The sequence below is a fragment of the Trichoplusia ni genome, chromosome 9, assembly GCF_003590095.1.
Source record: "Trichoplusia ni isolate ovarian cell line Hi5 chromosome 9, tn1, whole genome shotgun sequence".
Taxonomy (NCBI): domain Eukaryota; kingdom Metazoa; phylum Arthropoda; class Insecta; order Lepidoptera; family Noctuidae; genus Trichoplusia; species Trichoplusia ni.
In genome coordinates, this window is record NC_039486.1 from 627,470 (window position 1) to 647,264 (window position 19,795).

A 19,795-nucleotide genomic window follows, 5' to 3' on the forward strand; every position below is an offset into this window, starting at 1 on the left:
GTAACAACTAGCAACAAAAATATAAACTTTCAAACAAAAAAAAGCCTTTCAAACAATGAAATAATGTTTTCTTAAATTTGCAACATTACATAGGCCAAAAGTATTTCGGATTGAAAAGCCCAGAAAACTTGCATAAAAACTTCATAATAGGTATGCAATGTGAAAGATCTATGAGACCAAAGCTATCAATGAATAAGAGCGTACGCTAGAAGGTTTTTGACATTACGTATCTATTTATAGAACAATGTCTACTGATACCTGGGATTTTTCAATATTTTAACGATTTGATTGGTCTACATCCGCCATTACAGAGAACGCACACGTGGCCTTTCCAAAGATTCCTTTAACAATTTATTGTAATCTCTACTTATTTAAAATTTTCTTCTTTCGTAGCCTGGTAAAAAACAGGGGAAGGAACGAGACTGAATGAGTTTCTGAAATCCCAAAGCTAAGCCGACGAGGATAAGAAACATATTTTTGGAAATTTCTCCAATAAGGCTGATAATAGCGTGTAGCTATCAGCACTTACATCCGTCATACAATGTCTGGAAGATTCATTTTGGCTGTCGGTATCGACAGCATAACCTCATAACCAACCTCATGTAGTCTTTATTTAAGTTCCATTTATGCAGTAGGGATGACGGTATTTTACTTCAATGATCGTCAGGTAGGTTAACGAATAAAATACGTATTTTTTCTTTGTAAATTGGTACAGTAAATAGAACTCATGCGCATGAAGTCACTTTTATGTTCATATTTTGCTTTGTCGTAACATCACAAATTAGACATATCCTATACTTTAGATTTTTGTCATTGTCAATTTGAAAAAAGGGGTGTCTGATATTTTTTTTTCATGCTCTTTATTTATCAGCAATTTAAAGGCAAATCATGATCAAAACACCAGGGGGCCAAGATAACACGTTTACCAACTTTTTATTTTGGAAATGTTCCAAATGTTTGTGGGAAAGATCAGTTTTAATATTAAGAGGACAATCAAACATAACGTGTTTCAGGAAACCGTTTATCTGGGCGCAATTTTGCAAAATCTTATATCTTATGACACTATGTAACATCCACAGTTACCGAGCCCGACTCTCACTTCACCAGCTCCGTCCACAAAAATAATTTGCCATCTTATTTATATCGTCAGAAAACATCGTGTGTGAAAATAACAACTGTCTGGCTATCACTGTTCCTGAGAAACAGCCAGGTGACAGACAGACGAACGGACACCGGGGCCTCAGTAATATGGTTCTGGTTTACCTCTTTGGTTACAGTACAATAATAATTTTATGATACCTCATAATCACTATCATAATCCGTCTAACAATTTCAGGTGTAGGCCGTCTCAAGAACAGACGTGCTCGAAAATCATAATCCACCCAATTAGAAAATGGAAACCCTCGAAAGTAAAACATTTTTAGCAGAAGTGCTAAGACTGAGTTATACCTTCTGTTATTTTTTATACTTGCATCCCCCCCCCCCATTTTTAAACGGCTCGATTTGTCAAACATGTCTTAACGAACACTCGCACATAATTCACGTTTAAATTAAAAAATTGTACAATTCGTTCGGAAGCTATGATGTCACAGACAGACGGGCAGGCAGGCAGATATGTCAAAGTTATAAGCCCCTCTTTTTGGGATTAAATAAGAAAAAGTCATTAAAACAGCTGTGAAATATTTGACACCAAGATAGTATCGTAAACGATGAAATGTGTTTGATTCAAACATTTGATAGTCTTTGGGCCGCTCAAGATTCATTATAATTTAGAAAAAAAAGCAAGCTTAAAATGTAAAAAAGAGTGTTTCATTTTCAATATTGTATTACATTTTTGCGATGATCGTTATTATTAAACTTCATAGTTTTTCACATCTTGAAAATCACGCAGACGAAGTCGCGGGCAACAGCTAGTTACAAATAAAAATATTTTAAAATTTACATGAAGCATACAAAGCTGTAAAAATAATAAAGTTTCGCCAAAAAAGAAATACTGTTACAGGTAAAGACAAACATAATAATATAGAAATACCAGACACTTCTTACCACAGCAAAGTAGACTGTGTTAACTGCTAAACATAGAAAGATCACCTCAAGCGACACCAATGAGTCTGGAAGCCATTTGAACTGCTGTAATGACGCTTACGTAACAAGATCACATAATTCCACAACATAATTATTAGCGACTCGATAAATAGCTTATAATGTACCTGTTTATGTCAGACACGAGTCTTCCGCATTTTTATTGGAGAAATCCGTTATTAGTCAAATGAGTTCGCTTTCATAGTTCTTAGAACGTTTCCGAGGGAGGAATGGTAAGTAGACAGTGGAGGAAAAATCTACAAGAACGATCATAATACTTGTATTATTTTTTGGGTTTTCTTTTTTTATATTAGTAACTCTTATTCCCCCATAAGTTCTAAATGATTAACGACGAAGGTATCGATGTTTTACTGTATGGATCTCAGCTGAAAAAGCCTTTCAGGTTATAGTGCTGTAGACAAGCTGAATCGCTCAATCGTGAGCTTCAATGAAAGTATAAATAGTAAGGGCAATAGATAGTTTAAGAACTAAAAACAATAAATTTGATTTGGTAACTCATAATTAAAGTAGATACCTACTTAGAACGTATACTACCAGTTACATTAATAAGCGTTCAGTTTTAAAGAAGAACAGGAAAAATACATACATTAAAAGAAAATAGTATTCGTAGAAAGCTATTTATATATAACCGCCGTACCCATAGTAAACCCCGTTCTTTTTTCTCAGAGTGAAACTGGCGACCTCTATCAGCCCTCATTTGAAACGAATAGAATTAGATATTCTCTATACAAACTATACAGCCACACGTACTATATACATTCACTTCACACCGCCTACCATTACTTTCGGTTTCTTCAAATTTGTTTACTTATTCGAAGCTAGATGGCGTTGTTCCGCTCGCTGTTTTAAAGAATGTGAATAGATTCGAATTAACTTAATAGTTTTTTTTACTTTTTACTTACTTTGAATTCTTATACCTTAGTGGCCTTTTCCCATTTGTATCAGACGTATTTATGGACAACGGTTTTGAGGAATTGTTTACGATAATAGCATTTCTGGGTATGTAGTCTTATGGTTCGTGGGGTTCCTTGACCCTTGAGTTTGGTTCGAAAATTATGTTTAGGGTTCGCTGTCTAAATTTTGTATCGAACGATAAAAAAATCGATTTCAATCTTGTCTGATTATTGATAATTTTAATTTTAACTGCACCAAATTTCCATGGAAGTGGTAATTAAACAAATGGTCTTTTCTGGCGCTTTGGACACAGTAGTTAAGCAATCAGAGACATTTCGTTATTAATAACCCTAGTTATCATTTCGACGTCGCTATAATTTTTATTTGTGTCTCATCTTTTTGCCTTATTTTGTTAGCTAAAGCTAAATTAATTTCAAAGAACCCAATTTCTTTCAGCTCAAAATGATTTCATATCCTTACTTGATTTGAATTGAGTCTTAATTCCTAAATAAATACAGGCCCCATTTAGCTAGAATAAACAAATATATCATTATAAGAACATTAACAAGTTATTAGGCACACAAATCTGATTGTTCGTTAACAATGACGATTGTATTTTACATGGGATTGTGTTCCCCATACACTTTCCCACGGAATTGCTACAAATAGATCTACGTACCGCCAGTAACGATCTTATGATATATGGAATAGTTTATACTGTTTGTGTTGATAATTAGGTCCGCATCTTAATGAGCTTGACAAATAACTCGACATATTCATTATGACGAATAAAAGTGCTACGCCAGAGTATTATATAGCAGAAAATTCGATCGCTCTTGGCAATGAACAGAGATCGTAGCTAATGGCTACGCTTTAATAGGTTAAGGATGCGGCGTAGCAACTTGCTACGTAATTCCGTAGCTCATCTTCGATCCACGATTATTGGGAATAAAAGTTTAATCATAACGAAAAACATCACGCCACTTGTAGTTTTTAATTAGTTAAAAAAACTTATTTCAAATATATTTTTGAGGTAACACAGTCCTCTTGGTATTACGTAAATAGTAAATTTTGGACCTTATAAAATGCACTTGTAACCATAAGACAATACTTTTTCCGAGGTAACTGAGTGAGATCCCACACTGTCATCTCAAACGTAAATCTGAATACGTAACGCGACTTGTTCCCTTCGAGAAGGCATTTGAAAACACGCAACTATCTTAAAGAACTAAAATTTCTTCGATGATTAACTGTAATAAAACTTTTGAGTTGAAATTTCTTTATGATCTAGATCAAATTTACTAACAAGCGTTTAATTGTCAGTCGGGTAAAAATCGCCCATAGCATACTAAATGCATAGTTGGTAGGTAAGAAGAATAGTGGTTTGAAAGCTACATTTATCTGACGTACTGTTTACGTTGCGGTAAGTGACAGAATCATCACTTTCATACATTCAAATCAAATATTCAGACATCGGTTCTTCATATTACTAAGTACCACTTTTCGAAAGTGAACATCGACATTGGTCAGCACCCTGTTTCGATCACCCTTCACCACTACCTAAGCGCTCTAGCTTCGGAGATGAAACATTTTTCAGTAATATGTACGTACGTATGTATGTATGTATGTATGTAGTCGATCGTAGAAATGACACTTGTATGCGTGAACCAAATACTAATGGAAACTTTAGCGAACATTCCAAATATATTCGATTTGAACCTTGTACTTTATCATACACTCATGATAGTCGCCTAACCAGCATACCGTGAGAGAATTGATAAGAATCATGTTAGTTTGAATACTGATTGTACTCAGCATGTTCGGTAGTCATTCTGAAAGGCCAGCTATATGATTGTATTCACATTATTAAATCTGTATAACAAGTTGCGATTCAGAATCGAAGGGTTTCGTGCTATCGTAAAGGATACCAATATACCACGCATCTACTAACCTACGATTTATTTCTGGCGGGTGCAGTACAAAAAAATAAGTAAAATTTCATCTTAAATGGCAACTGGGAAGTTGGGATCAACTTAACTTGATTTGATAATCGCTAAAGGAACAGGTACACGTAAAGAAAAGCCTGTAAAAATACTTGGTTAGCACGCGAGGCTGCCTATGCTTGTCATTAGTCGGGGTGTCTTTATGCTCGTAGTTTGAATGTTTGTGAATCCCGCGGCGACACAAGGATAAAATTGCTTTCTACAGGAGTCGGCTTAAAAATACACAGGGCCCGACGCGGGAGAGGACCGTAGCTGATCACCGCTACGAGGATACAGCTGTGCTCCACCTATGCGGGGCAAACCTCCACCGTATGCTCCACATTATCCAGGTGAACTCCAACATCGTAACGCCCGAGCCCTGAGGGTCAAGACGCCGTGGTACTTCGCTAGCCACTCCTTAATTATGGGGATTAAGCAGGGCCAATTTAAGACGTGTCTAACAATTGTAAGTACTCAAATGAACTGAGTACTTTTTTTTGATAATTTGTGCGAAAATATGTCATTTTTTAATGTAAATTAGTGACAATTTTCTTATTGATTAACTGTAAATTAATCAGTGATTTTTATTCTTGCCAATGTTTCACGGCACTCCTTGTTTTTTTTAATTACTATAATCGAACATAATTAAATTGAATTGATGTTAATTAAAAATGAATATTATGGCTAATTATAACTTTTTTATTACCTATTGTTTGGTGTTTAACATTTTACTTTTTTTTTCTATAATCGTTCGATTTCAAAACATATTTATCTTCGCCTTTCAAGTGAAATAGATTTTTTGCATTACAATACTAAAGTCTCTTTACTTAAAAGTTTCTACTACCTTAGAGTAATTAAGAATGTATTTTATTATGAGAAGCAAGGTACTTTGTAACCTTGACTGTTTAATAAATATATCCTATTCATACTCTTCAATGTTTTAACTGAACGTAAACTAACTTTAATTAACATTGGCTGACCTAAAAACTGCAAGTGGTTATTACGAATTTGACTTTGACTACCGTGGGAGAAAACAGACAAACAGACCTCCTCCTGAGCAACAAAGCGGACACAAACAATCGAACAATTAAAATAACACGAGCACCGAAATCTATAACGCCCTAAAAAGTGAATCTGTCCACATACATATTTTACAAAACTATTTGGACAATTAAACAATTGGGAGCTTACGGCACAAGTGTACCTGCAGAGAAAAAGATTTTCCGTTTCAGATAATGAAATGACAACAATAGTGGCGCTTGCGCAATCTTCGCACGGTGGCGTTCAGAGTGGGGCGATATTTTTATATAGGGGAGTCGTGGGCGCGGCGTAGCCGTACCGTCGACATGCCGACAGCCCGCCTGACGAGATGATCGTCCTCATCATCATAGCGTGCATCACCACCGCAGCGGCGAACAACTCCACCAAAGATGCAACGACCGAAGCACCCACTAATGCCACCAAAGAGATACTCAAAGCCAGTGAAACTGCTGATCCTAAGAAGGTCCAAATCGTGAAACAGATCCGACGTCTGAACGAGGATGGCTCATACACCATAGGATACGAAGCTGACGACGGGACTTTTAAGATTGAGAATAAAGACGTCCTTGGGAACGTGAAGGGTACTTTTGGTTACATCGACCAGGATGGTGAAATTAAACGTGTGACATACACTTCTTCGAGTGACAGCACACCGGTTCCGGTCTCCACCAGCACGACTCCGAGCACGCCGACTATGATAGTGCGAGTGAATAAAACAGTGTCGTCGACTACACGGAGGCCCTCGCCTACATTAGTGTATCCTACAAGAGGTTCTTACACCACGCGGGGGACTGTCATACAACCCATACCGAGACGACGAACTCACGCCAGTTCAACGAGAGCCCCACACGTAGAAACCACGACTGAACACCAAAGGAATGAGGAAACCACGAGTAATATCTTAAGTTTATATAAAACGAAAACAGACGACGTTAAAACACGAACACAAATTTTGAAACCCATGTCAGCCTCTGTGAAGGATGACCTCATAACTAGACAAACAACTACGAAAATCCCGGTGACAGTGAAACCAGTTTACGAACGTGAATCAGAAAAAGAAGAAAGTGATATGAATAAAGCGAACACTTTCCGTCGCGAGTTGAGTGGCACCAGCCCGAACCCGCGTATGATCAGTCTGCAGCAGTCTGTCGGTGACGACTCTACGGATGTTTACGGAAGTCATCTATCAATGGGAACAGTTCGTCCTCTGTTTACTACGACAACGCCTCGGCCGCGATTAGTGCCTATACATTCCTTAGTGGCGGCTAGGCAAAAGATTCAACAGCAATACCAAGAAGTACCTATTCAGGAGCAAGAGACCACAATCGAGGCCAGTACAGGCCGGGTCTTCGATCATGAGCATGTCGTTACTACAAACGCAGTGCCAGTTGTTCACATTCAACAACAACAACAAAGGGATCAAGATGACGAAGTGTATCAACAATCATTTTATAGAAGACAACCACCAGCGAGCGTCCACTTCCGCACACGAGAATATTTGAGAGACAACCCTGGCGCGCCTGTGCCTATCGGGAATCAACGGCCCTACCTCCAATATGAATTTGCGCAAAAAGTGTTGGAACCTCAATATGTGAAGGAGGCTCCTCAGCATCCGCAGCGAACACAACCCGCACCAGAGGCGACACCGCAGCCTTACGAAGTGAGACCAGTGACGCGAATTATTCCCATCCCAGTGGACGACAGAGGAGTGCCGCTCCAAGGCTATCAAGGACGCTTTGCAAACCCCTACCAGAGACCTGCGCTCTACCAGCGATACGATCCCGTAGAGGAGATGACCAACATCGCCGCCCCTGTGAGTACCAGAGATTTGCGACGCTTGCTCCACATTCTGATATTACGGCAGAATAAATTGCAAGCTTTGATGGATCAAATGCTCCCTGGACCGCCTCTGTATCGTCCAGAAAACGCATATCGATACCAGCGGTACCAGGATGCCGACGACCGATTCGATTACCGGTTCGACCAGTACCGGCAGGAGCCGTACTCAAACCAAGACTATGAGAACCAGTACGAGAGCCAGCGGTACGTGCCGCGGCGGAGGCTCCCGGTGTACTCCCGCGCCTACGACACTGCTAGCTCCTCCTCTAACCATATCGATGAGATGCCCGAGTTTCTCCCTCCTGAAATAAGAGAGGCTTTGTTGTTGAAGATGCTGATTCTGGCGATCAGTCCGGACTTCATGCCCTCTCCCGCGCCGCCCACGGAGCTCACCACCGCCGCCCCGCCCAGGAAACAAGTGAGGAACGTCCAGATCCTGGGCGAGGAGGGCTCCATGAGCGACAAGCGGCCGCAGAGACATTGAGGTAAATATTTATTGATATCATTCTGTAGAATACTCATGTAATGTAAATAGTACTTTTTTATGTAAATTTGTGGTAATGAAACGTTTTAAAAACTAGTTTCGTTGTTTGATTTAAAATTATTTTTCAAATCCCTCATTTATGAAAATCAACGAAACTTAAGAACGAAGAACGAATCTGTAAACATTTTTTATCTACCAAGTGAACGATTTAATTCTGATTCTCAAAATAATGTAGTACTTAAAGACCAACAAATAATAAAAGCTAGCAATCTTATAGTAAACAAACCAATATGACTACTTTATAAAGATCGTAACAAAACAAAAACAAACATTAATATCACACATACACTTTCGCTTCTTCACGCTATTTATAACTGACGGGATGTGCAGGACTTGAAGCATGACATACCAGTCAGAATACTGACTTAGTTGTAATAGCGTGTGTGATACAACAAACTGCTCGCAACATCCGTTGTGCGTACGCAATATAATTTATGCCCCATATGAGACGAGCGAAGTATGCAGATCGTTAAAGATGTTCTTTGTTTCAATAACAAACACTTTCCTCGAAATAAAATTTTTATGAGAGAAATATGTAATCAGACGGTCTCCGTTCAGAGAGTTTGGTCTCCGCGTAGGATAAGCATTTCCTTAATCCATAAATACTTGTTTTGGGTCTGGGTGTCTTGTGTACCTATGTGACTTGAATGTTTGTGAAACCCTCGCACAAGGAGTAAATTCTTAGTGCGGGAGTAAAAAAGTAGTATACTACGCCATAATACAAATTAATATTAATAGCTACAAATGTTTATCAAACATACCGTGGGATTATTTAATGCTTCTATTATTCTCATTAAATATTTATAAATATCTATTTTGTTTGAAAAATATTAAGCAACAATCTAGACAGTATTACTCGCTATATGTATAATGATTTACTCTTTACTCACGAAGAAAAATATACATTCACTTTACTTTTAAAAGCTACAAAAATAATAAAACTGTTTCATGATTCATAAGTTTCATCGTTATAATACCGGGAAAATTGTCGCTTGCCGTGATGTGAAATGACAGTTAGGTTTTGCATTTGCTTTCAATTTCACCTAGAACCAATACTAAGAATAAAATATCTGTGTCAGTGACTACATTTACAGGACAATTAAAAATAGATAAGACACCAGTTTGTACTAGCTTTCACATTTATAGACCAAGTTGATGGAGGGTCAAATGTTAAATGTAGATTAATAGTTTCATCATTTTCTCAAGAAGTTTTGTTGTTTACTCAAGCAGTCAGGAATCTAACCCTTGAGCTCCGGGGGTTTTGACAAACATTCAGTTCACATGCAGACATTAAACACAATTAGACTCAGAAATGAATTTTCGGATTACACAAATAGGGGATCGAAGCCGTCTTGCGCAATTTATTTGGTCATCGCATAATCTATTCTTTCATGATATTCTGTAATTACGTATCACCATTACTGTAACCCGTTTCTTACTCCATATTACTTTACAACTTCAAATCCAATCTCATTGATTTGAATAGTGTTCCACAAGTAGCACTTTCCAAGTGTCAGTGACGTAGCAACCATCTGATTGACCGCTGACTGTCTGACTTTTGGCTATGTGGCTTTTATCTTATCTCATGACATGTCCATACTGTCAAATCTCCATTTGTTTATAATAATGTATGGCGAATGTATTTTCGATGTTCTGGAATTTTAAAGAACTTCAGTCTTAACTTATACCTCAATTAACTAGTATATGGGGGGCTATGAGACTGAGTGTCTCACTACGCCAAAATGTTCATGTTTGCAACAATTCTGCCTACCCTTTGTTTCCTAAGAGCCGCAGCCGTGAAGGTTAGCTATTGTTTGTACACAGCGCTAATATTTTGGGAAAAATCCTTGACTCTCCGCAACATGTCTCGCCTAATGAATGCATTGTAATTAATTGCTCCCACGGTCGAGGAACTAAGCGTTGTGTAGTCTAGGGAACAATAACGCAAGGTGGAGCATATTAGTAGCGTTAAATATCACAAGAATTGGTTTGTAATATTGATAACAATGTACGCAAGAATTCAATGCGAAGCTAGTGATAACAGATGTTTTTTCAGCGACTGACAGCACGCACACATACACACTACTGTCACACCGATACAACACAGCTATACGTCCCGACACAAGTTCATGAACCTTCGCACTTACACCTTAATAGTTACATATGGGTGGGAAAATTGGAACGACATTCATTAGTGGTACATTGATGGGACCTTACCCTATGGCTCGCTGGAATAAAAAAGTTATGCCAATTTAATTAAGACAATTTTCGTGTACGTAACTCAATAAGTTTGTAAAGTTTATAGCTCGCCGTCGTATAAAAGAAAACAAATATTATTATTCCATCAATATTGTGATTGATATATTGTCTTTGCGACCATACTATGTTCAATTAATTTCACTTATAAATGTTAATGTAATAACATAACGTTCACAATATTGTGAGCATTGCCGTATTGCTCAGTTTTATTCTGTACTTGTTGGCTGAGAAAAGTGATGCAACACCAAATTTTCTGTTTATGTGTATCAAACGTTAACACATTGTAATAAAAAAGGCCAATAATTATGACAAAATTTTAAGGAAAATACTATTGTGGTAACAGTAGATTTTGCTATAGGCCCCTTGCAAAAAAAAAAACTGTAAGTATATGGAATAAAGAATTAATATAAAAGTATGCACAAACAATTTAATCTAAAGTTACACACAATTTCTTTCAAGATAAACCCACCATATTTTAAAGCGAACTACCACCAAGCAATTCCTATTGTGACGCTCCTTCCGCCTTAAATGATAACCACAAACAGTTAAAATGATTCAAATGCATTCAATACAAGACCTGAACCATTTAGCATTACATTCTAAAGTAACACATAACAATATGCTATTGCGCAAGGCTTGAGAAATAAGCCACACACGACCACGTAAGGCATTCCCATGCGTACATAATGGTGGGAATAGATCCCACGTCCTAGATGCAGCTGGCAAAAACCTGACAAAACACACTCGATACTGTGGCGTTGTGCAATTGTTTGAGTTATGATCAATACTTGTTATCAGAGGGCGTAACACGAACACTTGATAAAGTATTCTACGGTCTGAGAATTTTACTGTTCTGAGGTTTCTGCATAAATATGGGGTTTTGTTAGTCTTTCGCGGTAGTCTGCGAAAGCGTTCCCGCTTTGCCTCCGATTATAGGGAATAGGGAAGCATTGGAGTGGTTTTAGCTGGTTGGAGTCGGGCACACCTCTTCGCCTTTCTCAGGACGAAGAAAGTCCATGATTATTTAAAACAGGATGTTATTAACAAACCTTACTGGACACGTTTGGGGTTAGAAATTCAAATAGTATTCAAATTATTTTATGCATCCATTATTTTGTGGGATAATGTCAGACTCTCAACCCTATCAAAATTCAGCTTACAAATTCCTCCTAACAGGTTATGTCATGTTTCGGTAGATTCGCCGTAACAATTACTGAAAACATATCTGATCAAGCCTAAGTGTGACATGCACACATACAATCCTGATGAAATTCAAGATTACAAATAATAGCTACTTGTAGCACAACGGAAGTCACATACAAGTGCAGTAGTCTGATTCTCTTCAATCTAATTTGTTTAATAACTTTTATGTAATCTACAATGACCGGGCACATGGTTCCGTTTCACATCCTATCCATTGTAAGTCTACGGACAGGTATGTTGGTTTGTGTGTCTTGTGGCGGATGTGGCCGGAGCTACGGATGTTTCTGAAACGGAACTGAGAGGATGTAAACATCCATAGATGATATCAGTGCCTGAGTAAAATGGGGCAGTTCGAAATGTTGGGTGACACTATGTCTAGTGAAGTTTCTATGTTACAAAGACAGACATTAAGAGTTCTCAGTTACTACACATCTTTGAATTTAGTCTTCAGGTTTCAAAACTTGTTAAAGTGGTATAGTACGTTAAATAATTAATTTCGTCCTTAAAATTAAATCTTCTAGTAAAATGTAGCTTACCATTTTTTCGAGTCTACTTTTGGTAACTTTGGTACTTAATTATTTACTGGTGTACAGCCATGCTATGCTATTTTTGTATAAAACACAGAATTTTAAAATAGATCAGAACTATTTATACGGATTTATCCTATCCCATCAGGCGTTTTTATTTCTTGCGCAGTAGCTTTTCAGGTCATTTTGAAATAATTACGACATCCTATTGCGTTGATTGATATGAGTTGAATTAGACTTTAGGGTACAAAAAGGTATACAAACATACATATTTATCAAAATAAATTTGATAAAAAACTCAAATTTAGTTTGTTTTTAATTAATACAAAATAATCTACATATTTACAAAATGAGATTGATATTTATTCTTAAACTAGTAGGATCCGAATGTGATGTCGTGAAGGGGGGCGGCGCCATTCGCGGGCAGCTCGTATTCCTTGAGGAGTTGGTCCAGCATGGAGAAGGGGAGGTTGCGCTGGGCGAAGTTGGCCTGGTTGGAGGGCCTCGTGGGGGCGGGGGAGTAATCCTGGCTGTACTCTATCTGGGGCTTGGGGGCGAACTGCTGGAACTGGGGCGCGGGCCTGAAGTCCTGCTTCTGTTTGAACTGCCTCTGCTGCGGCTGCGGGCTGAAGAAGTTGTCCTCGGCGGGCGCGGGAGCCGGTGCGGCACCAGCGAAGAATGCGGGCTGGAAAATAAATTGTTAATATTATTTGTGTATTCGCTTTATTCCGGAAGTAGGACAGCTGTAATTAAATCGATTGAAAATGCTTTATTGAGTTTCAATCAATACAGCTTTACCTAGCTAAGTATATAAACGGGCGTAAAGAGCTCAAGGATAATCTGGATCAATAAACGTAACCAACAATCTGAACAGTATTTTAGATTTACCATGTGAATTTAATAAACGAAATAAATAATAACACGATTTCCTTTTGGAATGACTTGAATAGGCATAACAAGACACATTACCTTAGGAGGTGCCGGTCCTGGTGAAGGCCTATACTGTTGCTGCTGCTGCTGAGGAGCTGGTCTGTACTGCTGCTGTGGCTCGGGCGCGGGGGCGCGGTACTGTTGGGGCTGGGGAGCTGGGGCGCGGTACTGTTGGGGTTGGGGAGCGGGGGCGCGGTATTGCTGGGGTTGGGGCGCAGGGGCGCGGTATGGCTGCTGCGTGGGGCGCGGGGCAGGGCGAGGGGCGGGCGCCGGCTCATCGTAATCGTAGTCTGTGTTCTGCGGGGCGGGACGGTACTGCGCGCGGCCCGACTGTGGAATATAATACACAATTTGTAATAAATCAATCGATAAACAGAGATGCGATGGAAGTCTACATCAAATCAATGGTTAAACGATCTCGATTTTTTAAGGAAATTATCACTAGAGAATATATCTGCCATCCTGCTGAGAAGACATATCACCGGTTGTTTATAATATACCCAAATTAAACCTACCTGTCCTTTTCCAGGCCTGTTGTTTTCCTCGTTTTTAGTTTCGTCGACTAGGGTAGGTGGCGCCACTGTGATGCCCTCTCCGGCGGGCTGGAAACCGTACTTATTGGCACCATATTCAATTACTCGGACCTGGAAAAATTAAGCCAAATGTTTTAAAAACGGCTACACAGAAATGGCAAATAAAATTAATACTTCCTTTATACGTAGTCTAGTTATGAATCAATTAAAAAAAAGACATTGAAAACCATGCTATCTAAGTTTCCAACCTACGTTTTTTTTTTAGTTTTTTTTTTTCTGTCGTTACAACGTGAATTATCAATTTACTAGAAAACAACCTGTTGCAAAAAGGCATGGCAAGGAAACAAAAGAATGTGAGGAATTACTCCTTTTACAATAGGTCACTATTTCTGGTTTCTTGTAAATAATGTATAGTTTTAATATATCACTTACACACTAAATAAGCTAATAAATTTAAAAAAAAGAGTTCAGACAGTAGGTTTACCTTGCCAGTATCATCCTTGTATCCGTATTTGCCTTTGACCTCTCCCGCGGGCGACTTAGTTTCAATCTTGAACGATCCATCGGCGGCTTCGTACCCGTAAGTGTATGATCCATCCTCATTGTGCCTGCAATGTATAATGTGCTATTTGAAATATTTGAATAAATAGATTTAGATTATGGGGTTCCGTTTAAGTAGTCAAGAAAACAAGAATTAGGACTTCGGGAATTATGAGGACAATGTTTTTGATACTTGATAATACGTACAAATATTTGATGAAAAATAGCATTACTTATTTGATAAAAGATTGCAAACTGATTGTTTCAGATAAAGATATATTATAGTATAGGAACAAACAAAAAAATGCATAGAACACCGAAATATTTTTGCAAAAATCTGTCTGTTCGTAGGCTGTTCCGGCCGAAACTTTTAACTGATTTTAGTAAAATTTGTCAGGTTTAACAAAACCTAGGTAGGTTCGTAATAAACGAATTATTGCTAAATAATAAATCAATGTCAAGCTTTCCAGGTATTTAGAGCGTGTTTAGGCCACAACTGCCTCGCCCAGAACATGTGCTAGGTACAATAGAAGTGTGGGCGTCTGTGTAATTTAGGTTGAAGCTAAATGCAATCTAGTAAATAGCTGTGTGTTGAGTACTGATATAGTAAATAGGTCCGTTTTAATATTGCGATGGAGCCTTATCTATTACATATTATAAATTACTAATTTATAAAGCTGAAGAGTTTGTTTGTTTGTTTGAACGCGCTGATCTCAGGAACGACTGGTTCAAATTGAAAAATTATTTTTGTGTTGAATAGACCATTTATCGAGGAAGGTTTTAGGATATATACCATCACGCTGCGACTAATAGGAGCGAAGATACAATGGAAAATGTGGAAAAAACAGGGCAGGTATAAATCATAACTTATATCTTCTTACCACGCGGACGGAGTCGCGCGCAACAGCTAGTAGCTGAATATAATGGAAAGCATTTGCTCGTCAGTGTACTGCTAAACTTACACTTCTTAGTTATCATCATCACGAAACCTAATTATGTCTTGCCGTTCAGATGCCTGTGAGTAGTTGGGATCATCTCAAATACTGTTTTAGTTTTCCCTGAATAATATGAGGTCCTTTATCATCATCTGATTTGATGTCCTTTCTTCTTCTATGTATCTATGACCAGAGATATGTTAGACATATCGGCATATCTATGATATGTCTAACATATTCTTTAGGTATAGGTCCTGCCAAATTCCCATGTACTATACCGAGTAAATGCCGAGTACCCATCACATCTGAGTAATTTAGAAGGACGAAGAGTTTCCTCTCGGCAGTTATCGATATACTAATCTGCATGTAATACTTTTATTTATTAAACACTCCCTACTCACGATCTTAATAGCTTAAGAACGGTTTACTCATGTAGGGATCACACCACTACCGTTAGGTCGACTCACGTTAGGTCCAAAACTAGACGGGCAATCGCTATTGATAATGAGTAAACGGCTCGAAAACAATTATGATTCCACTTCACTAAACTTATCTAATAATCTTACATAGATTTCCGAGTCTTTTTGTTTAATGAATGTTTCTCAATAAATTTTTGTTTCGGAGACTTCCAGCGTCCCTTTGCACGAGCTTCCAGTCGTCTTGTTCTCTCATCAGCACCCCTAAATGTAGTCAATAAATATCATGTTTTATATCTACTTATGTACGAGCAAGATTTATAGAAGAAGGACAGATTTGTGAAAGCCTTTTCTCATCTTTCTAACCTGTTATGGTTCGGTAATAGAACTTCAGAGAAATACTTCTCATGAAGAATAGCTGTGTTTTGTCCTCTTATAGCCCAATATTTTCGCCATTGTTCCGTATCATTCGGATCCTTTTATTACTTGTTCCTTAGCTAATCTAAACATATCTGTTTCATGTTGCATATGTAAAGCTTTTATATGCCCCTTTAGTCTTTAAAATATTTACATGCAGCTGTCTCATTCTGGCCTATCTACTGCATATTTTTCTAAATACAATAAGTTCAGGTAGAGGAAAAGAGAGAGAAAACTATGACAGATATAACAAACTTCCATACCCAGTTAGTTTGGAACGTGTCTCCTGATCCAGGTCGGCCATAATATCGTCCATTTCTTTCAAGAATAACGGATCATCTACTTGATCACCAAAGTGACTTGAAATTCTAGGCATAAAACGCTTTGTTGTTAAGTCTAGGCTTAAGATGAAGTCTAAATATGGACAAGTACTCTAAGTAATTGGGTTAGCCTTGAAAGGTCTTAGGGTTTGTTCATTATCTTGCAATTTTGTATTAGGTGCTAGTGTGTGCGGGTTGTCTTTTGTGGTAAAGTTTTAAGGGTGGCCTATCATCACCATGAATACTTATAGTCCGCAAAGTATAAGCATTGTTCGGAAGTTCTAACAGTGCGCCGTTTATTTGCTCAAAGAAGGATTCGCTCTAAAAAAATTGAAGATTCTGAGCATTCACTGTCGTTCGAGAGTGAGTCCTTGTTTGAGTGTAAAACGTTTGTGGTTTTCGTAATTCATGTACCTTCACTTTTCCATTTCACGATAAAGAGATCTATAGAGGGAATCACCTCATCAATTAGTTTTTCTTTCTCAGATACTTAGATTCCTTGACACACGTTCGATACTCTCACGGTGCAATACCAGACTATTCATATCTACTAAATTTTTAATTAGGTTTTAATATAGTGATGTTACCTGTTAATTTGCTTGAGAATGGCTACCGGCGGGGGCGCGGGCTGCTTAGGCTCGGATGCGATGTATCGCGGCGCGCGCTCCTCCGCGTACTGCGCGTGCGCACACGCCACTAAAGCCAGCACCGCCTGTCGATACAATAACACATTTGTTAAATAAATATGGTTTTTTACTTCGGAGGTAAGGAATTTATATCAAAAATGTAATTTAAGGCTATTTCTGCTATATTGGGTTTAGTGATGACTTGCTAGCTGTCTTCGCCAACTTATGTACATAATAGATACAATGAATAGATTTAAGACTGCAAAGATAGCTGAGTGGAAAAGGTCACGCCAAATTCAATGCGAACGACACGTTTGGAGTTAAATTCCCGTGTAGAACAAGCATTTACGTAAGCATAATAGCTTGTTCTAATTTTGGCTTTTATGGTGCATGTGACCATATGAACATACACAAGGATTTCATGCTATAAGTAGTGCGGAAGTTATTTTTAAAACAGAAAAAAAATGATAGCAAAGGTTGTACAGGAAATGTCTTTTTAGACATTTTATCAAAAGTTTGCAAAACATTATGAGTAACACAACTTAGTGCGATGTCGTCAAGTAAGTCAATACATAATTAAGTTTGCTAATCCGGGACAATCTTGTCTCATAGACAGTGAAATGGTGCCGATAATTACACACACAACGTACGAGTTTGTGGTGTAACAGACGCAACATCAAATTTCATGTGACCAACGATTTCATCCGCATTTTCTTAAGGTTTATGACTACATATAGAAAAAAAAACCTAATTCCTCATGTCTTATTTCTACGCTATACAAATCAATAGGATTGAATAAGTTGCCTCCTATTTTAATAATTATATTAATTTAGTACTCAAAAGTGAAGAAAACCAAAAAAAAATGTTTGTATACATTGTCAGTGAATGAAACTTTCTAAATTCCTGGACCGATATAAATGTAATTTTTGTTAGTAATTAAGATTTTTATTTGATTTTAATAATTTACTAAATAATTTGTCTTTCATTTCATTCTTTTTGGGCCCGATTTTTCAATCGTCAGATAACTTTGTTTGACATATTTTCTATACAAAAGCTGTCAAAGCGTCAAACATATTCGTCGAATAAAAGTTATCTGGCGATTGAAACATCGGCCCTAAATATCATAAAGCACAACGTCTTTCGGGTCTGCATTCAAAAATACCTTTTACTTATATTTTTTCTCTATTGCATCAAGAAGTAATTTATTCTGAGAAAAATATGAACATTATTTTGTTCAGTTATGACTTCACCAAACAGCTTTTTGATTACCACTCCGACTTAACTGCAGACTGATCGACCGTTAAGTACGAACACTGAATTAAACATTTGACACGCATTGTTATTATAATAGTTTAAGAGAATGTCTGGGAGAACATATCAATTAAAATGTCGGCTGCAATTACTTGGCTGGTGAAACGGTAGCCTTGACACCGGGCTCTTGTATTATAGAGTTATGTGTCGCACTGAGGTAATTGTGGGTGACGGTGCGATTTGTAAGCGGGAGCGATTTCATTTGTGGTTTCATATTGTTTATTTAAAATCGGAAATTGTAAGTGTGTTATTTGTCGATGTATATTTGTGGTAAAGACAAAAAAGTTACAATATTCTGATTTAAGCTTTATTTTGATGTCATATTTTTGCGTCTGAAGAACTTTAGTTTTTAATTGTACTTTGAATTTCTTGGCACATTTATAGGTCATAAAAATATATTTTAAGCGGGAACCTGTGACGCTTCACAGTAGTTAATAGCAGGGTGACCAATATCAGTCGGTTACCTATCCGTGAAACCAATAAAAGAGCACAAAAAACAAACACCTCATTAATAAAACGCCTGAACGCTCATAACTTAGACCACACGATAATGACGAAAATTCACGCATTGATGGATTTACGTGTCAAATACGAGTCTGTCACAACACGGCGATCTGAACTTAGGACTATATCCAGTGCAACAATATCTACAGTAGGGTTGTTGCGTCATGGCGTTGCAAAATATACTGCTATTGACCAAGTGTTGGTAGATAATAGTGTTCGGCAAAATCTAGAAAAAGGTTTAATATGAACATTGTTGAAAGGACGAAATTAAGAGATGTTTGGGGAATTAAAATTCTTTGCCATGTGCAAAGAGCGGAAAATGGGAGAAAATGTGTAACATCATAATTTTATTGTTACTTATGTTCTTGGTCAGTCCCAGTCAACAGCCAACCTTGTATAACTGAATGGGAGGTTGAAAAAAAATAATTTCTTAGCATTATTTACTATTTTTCTAGATTTTCTTAATAAAAACCTGTCAAATATTCACAATCACACAAATATACAATGATAATTTATGAATATTGTTTTATCTTATAACGCTCAAAACTATTAGACAATGCTTCCATATTTGTTTGTTTACTAAACGTGTTCACTATTTATATAACTTCATATCTCGAGCACGCTTGTAGCAAGTTTTTTTAAACCAACCATAAAAGTACCATAAAGAGTTAGCGATAAAAACAAAACAATCCTGATTGTATTGCGAAAGTACTTACATAATATATTTTGTTCTTAATAATGTGCTAGAATATATACCAGGTTTTAATTGGGTACTAGACTTAATAAAATTAGTCACTAAGATGGATTTTTTAAAAAGAATTCGAAGATAAAAAGAAAAAGAATTTCCCACGTTTTTTAACACTCACTTTCT

General features: G+C 37.5%; 2 protein-coding genes across 2 annotated transcripts; one reads left to right on the forward strand and one right to left on the reverse strand.

The window, feature by feature from the left end:
- Positions 1-5,811: 5,811 nt before the first annotated feature.
- Positions 5,812-8,422, forward strand: LOC113497503. Its single transcript, XM_026877074.1, has one exon. It carries the CDS (start codon positions 6,349-6,351, stop codon positions 8,341-8,343), a length of 1,995 nt encoding a protein of 664 aa, XP_026732875.1. The 5' UTR covers positions 5,812-6,348; the 3' UTR covers positions 8,344-8,422.
- A 4,279-nt stretch (positions 8,423-12,701) lies between these two features.
- On the reverse strand, positions 12,702-17,261 carry LOC113497698 (skin secretory protein xP2-like; the record flags this gene model as incomplete). Its single annotated transcript, XM_026877387.1, has 5 exons — positions 12,702-13,077; positions 13,362-13,652; positions 13,838-13,966; positions 14,340-14,463; positions 17,071-17,261. Coding segments are annotated over 5 exons (1,047 nt in total), but the record flags the coding sequence as incomplete, so codon positions are not given.
- Positions 17,262-19,795: the final 2,534 nt, after the last annotated feature.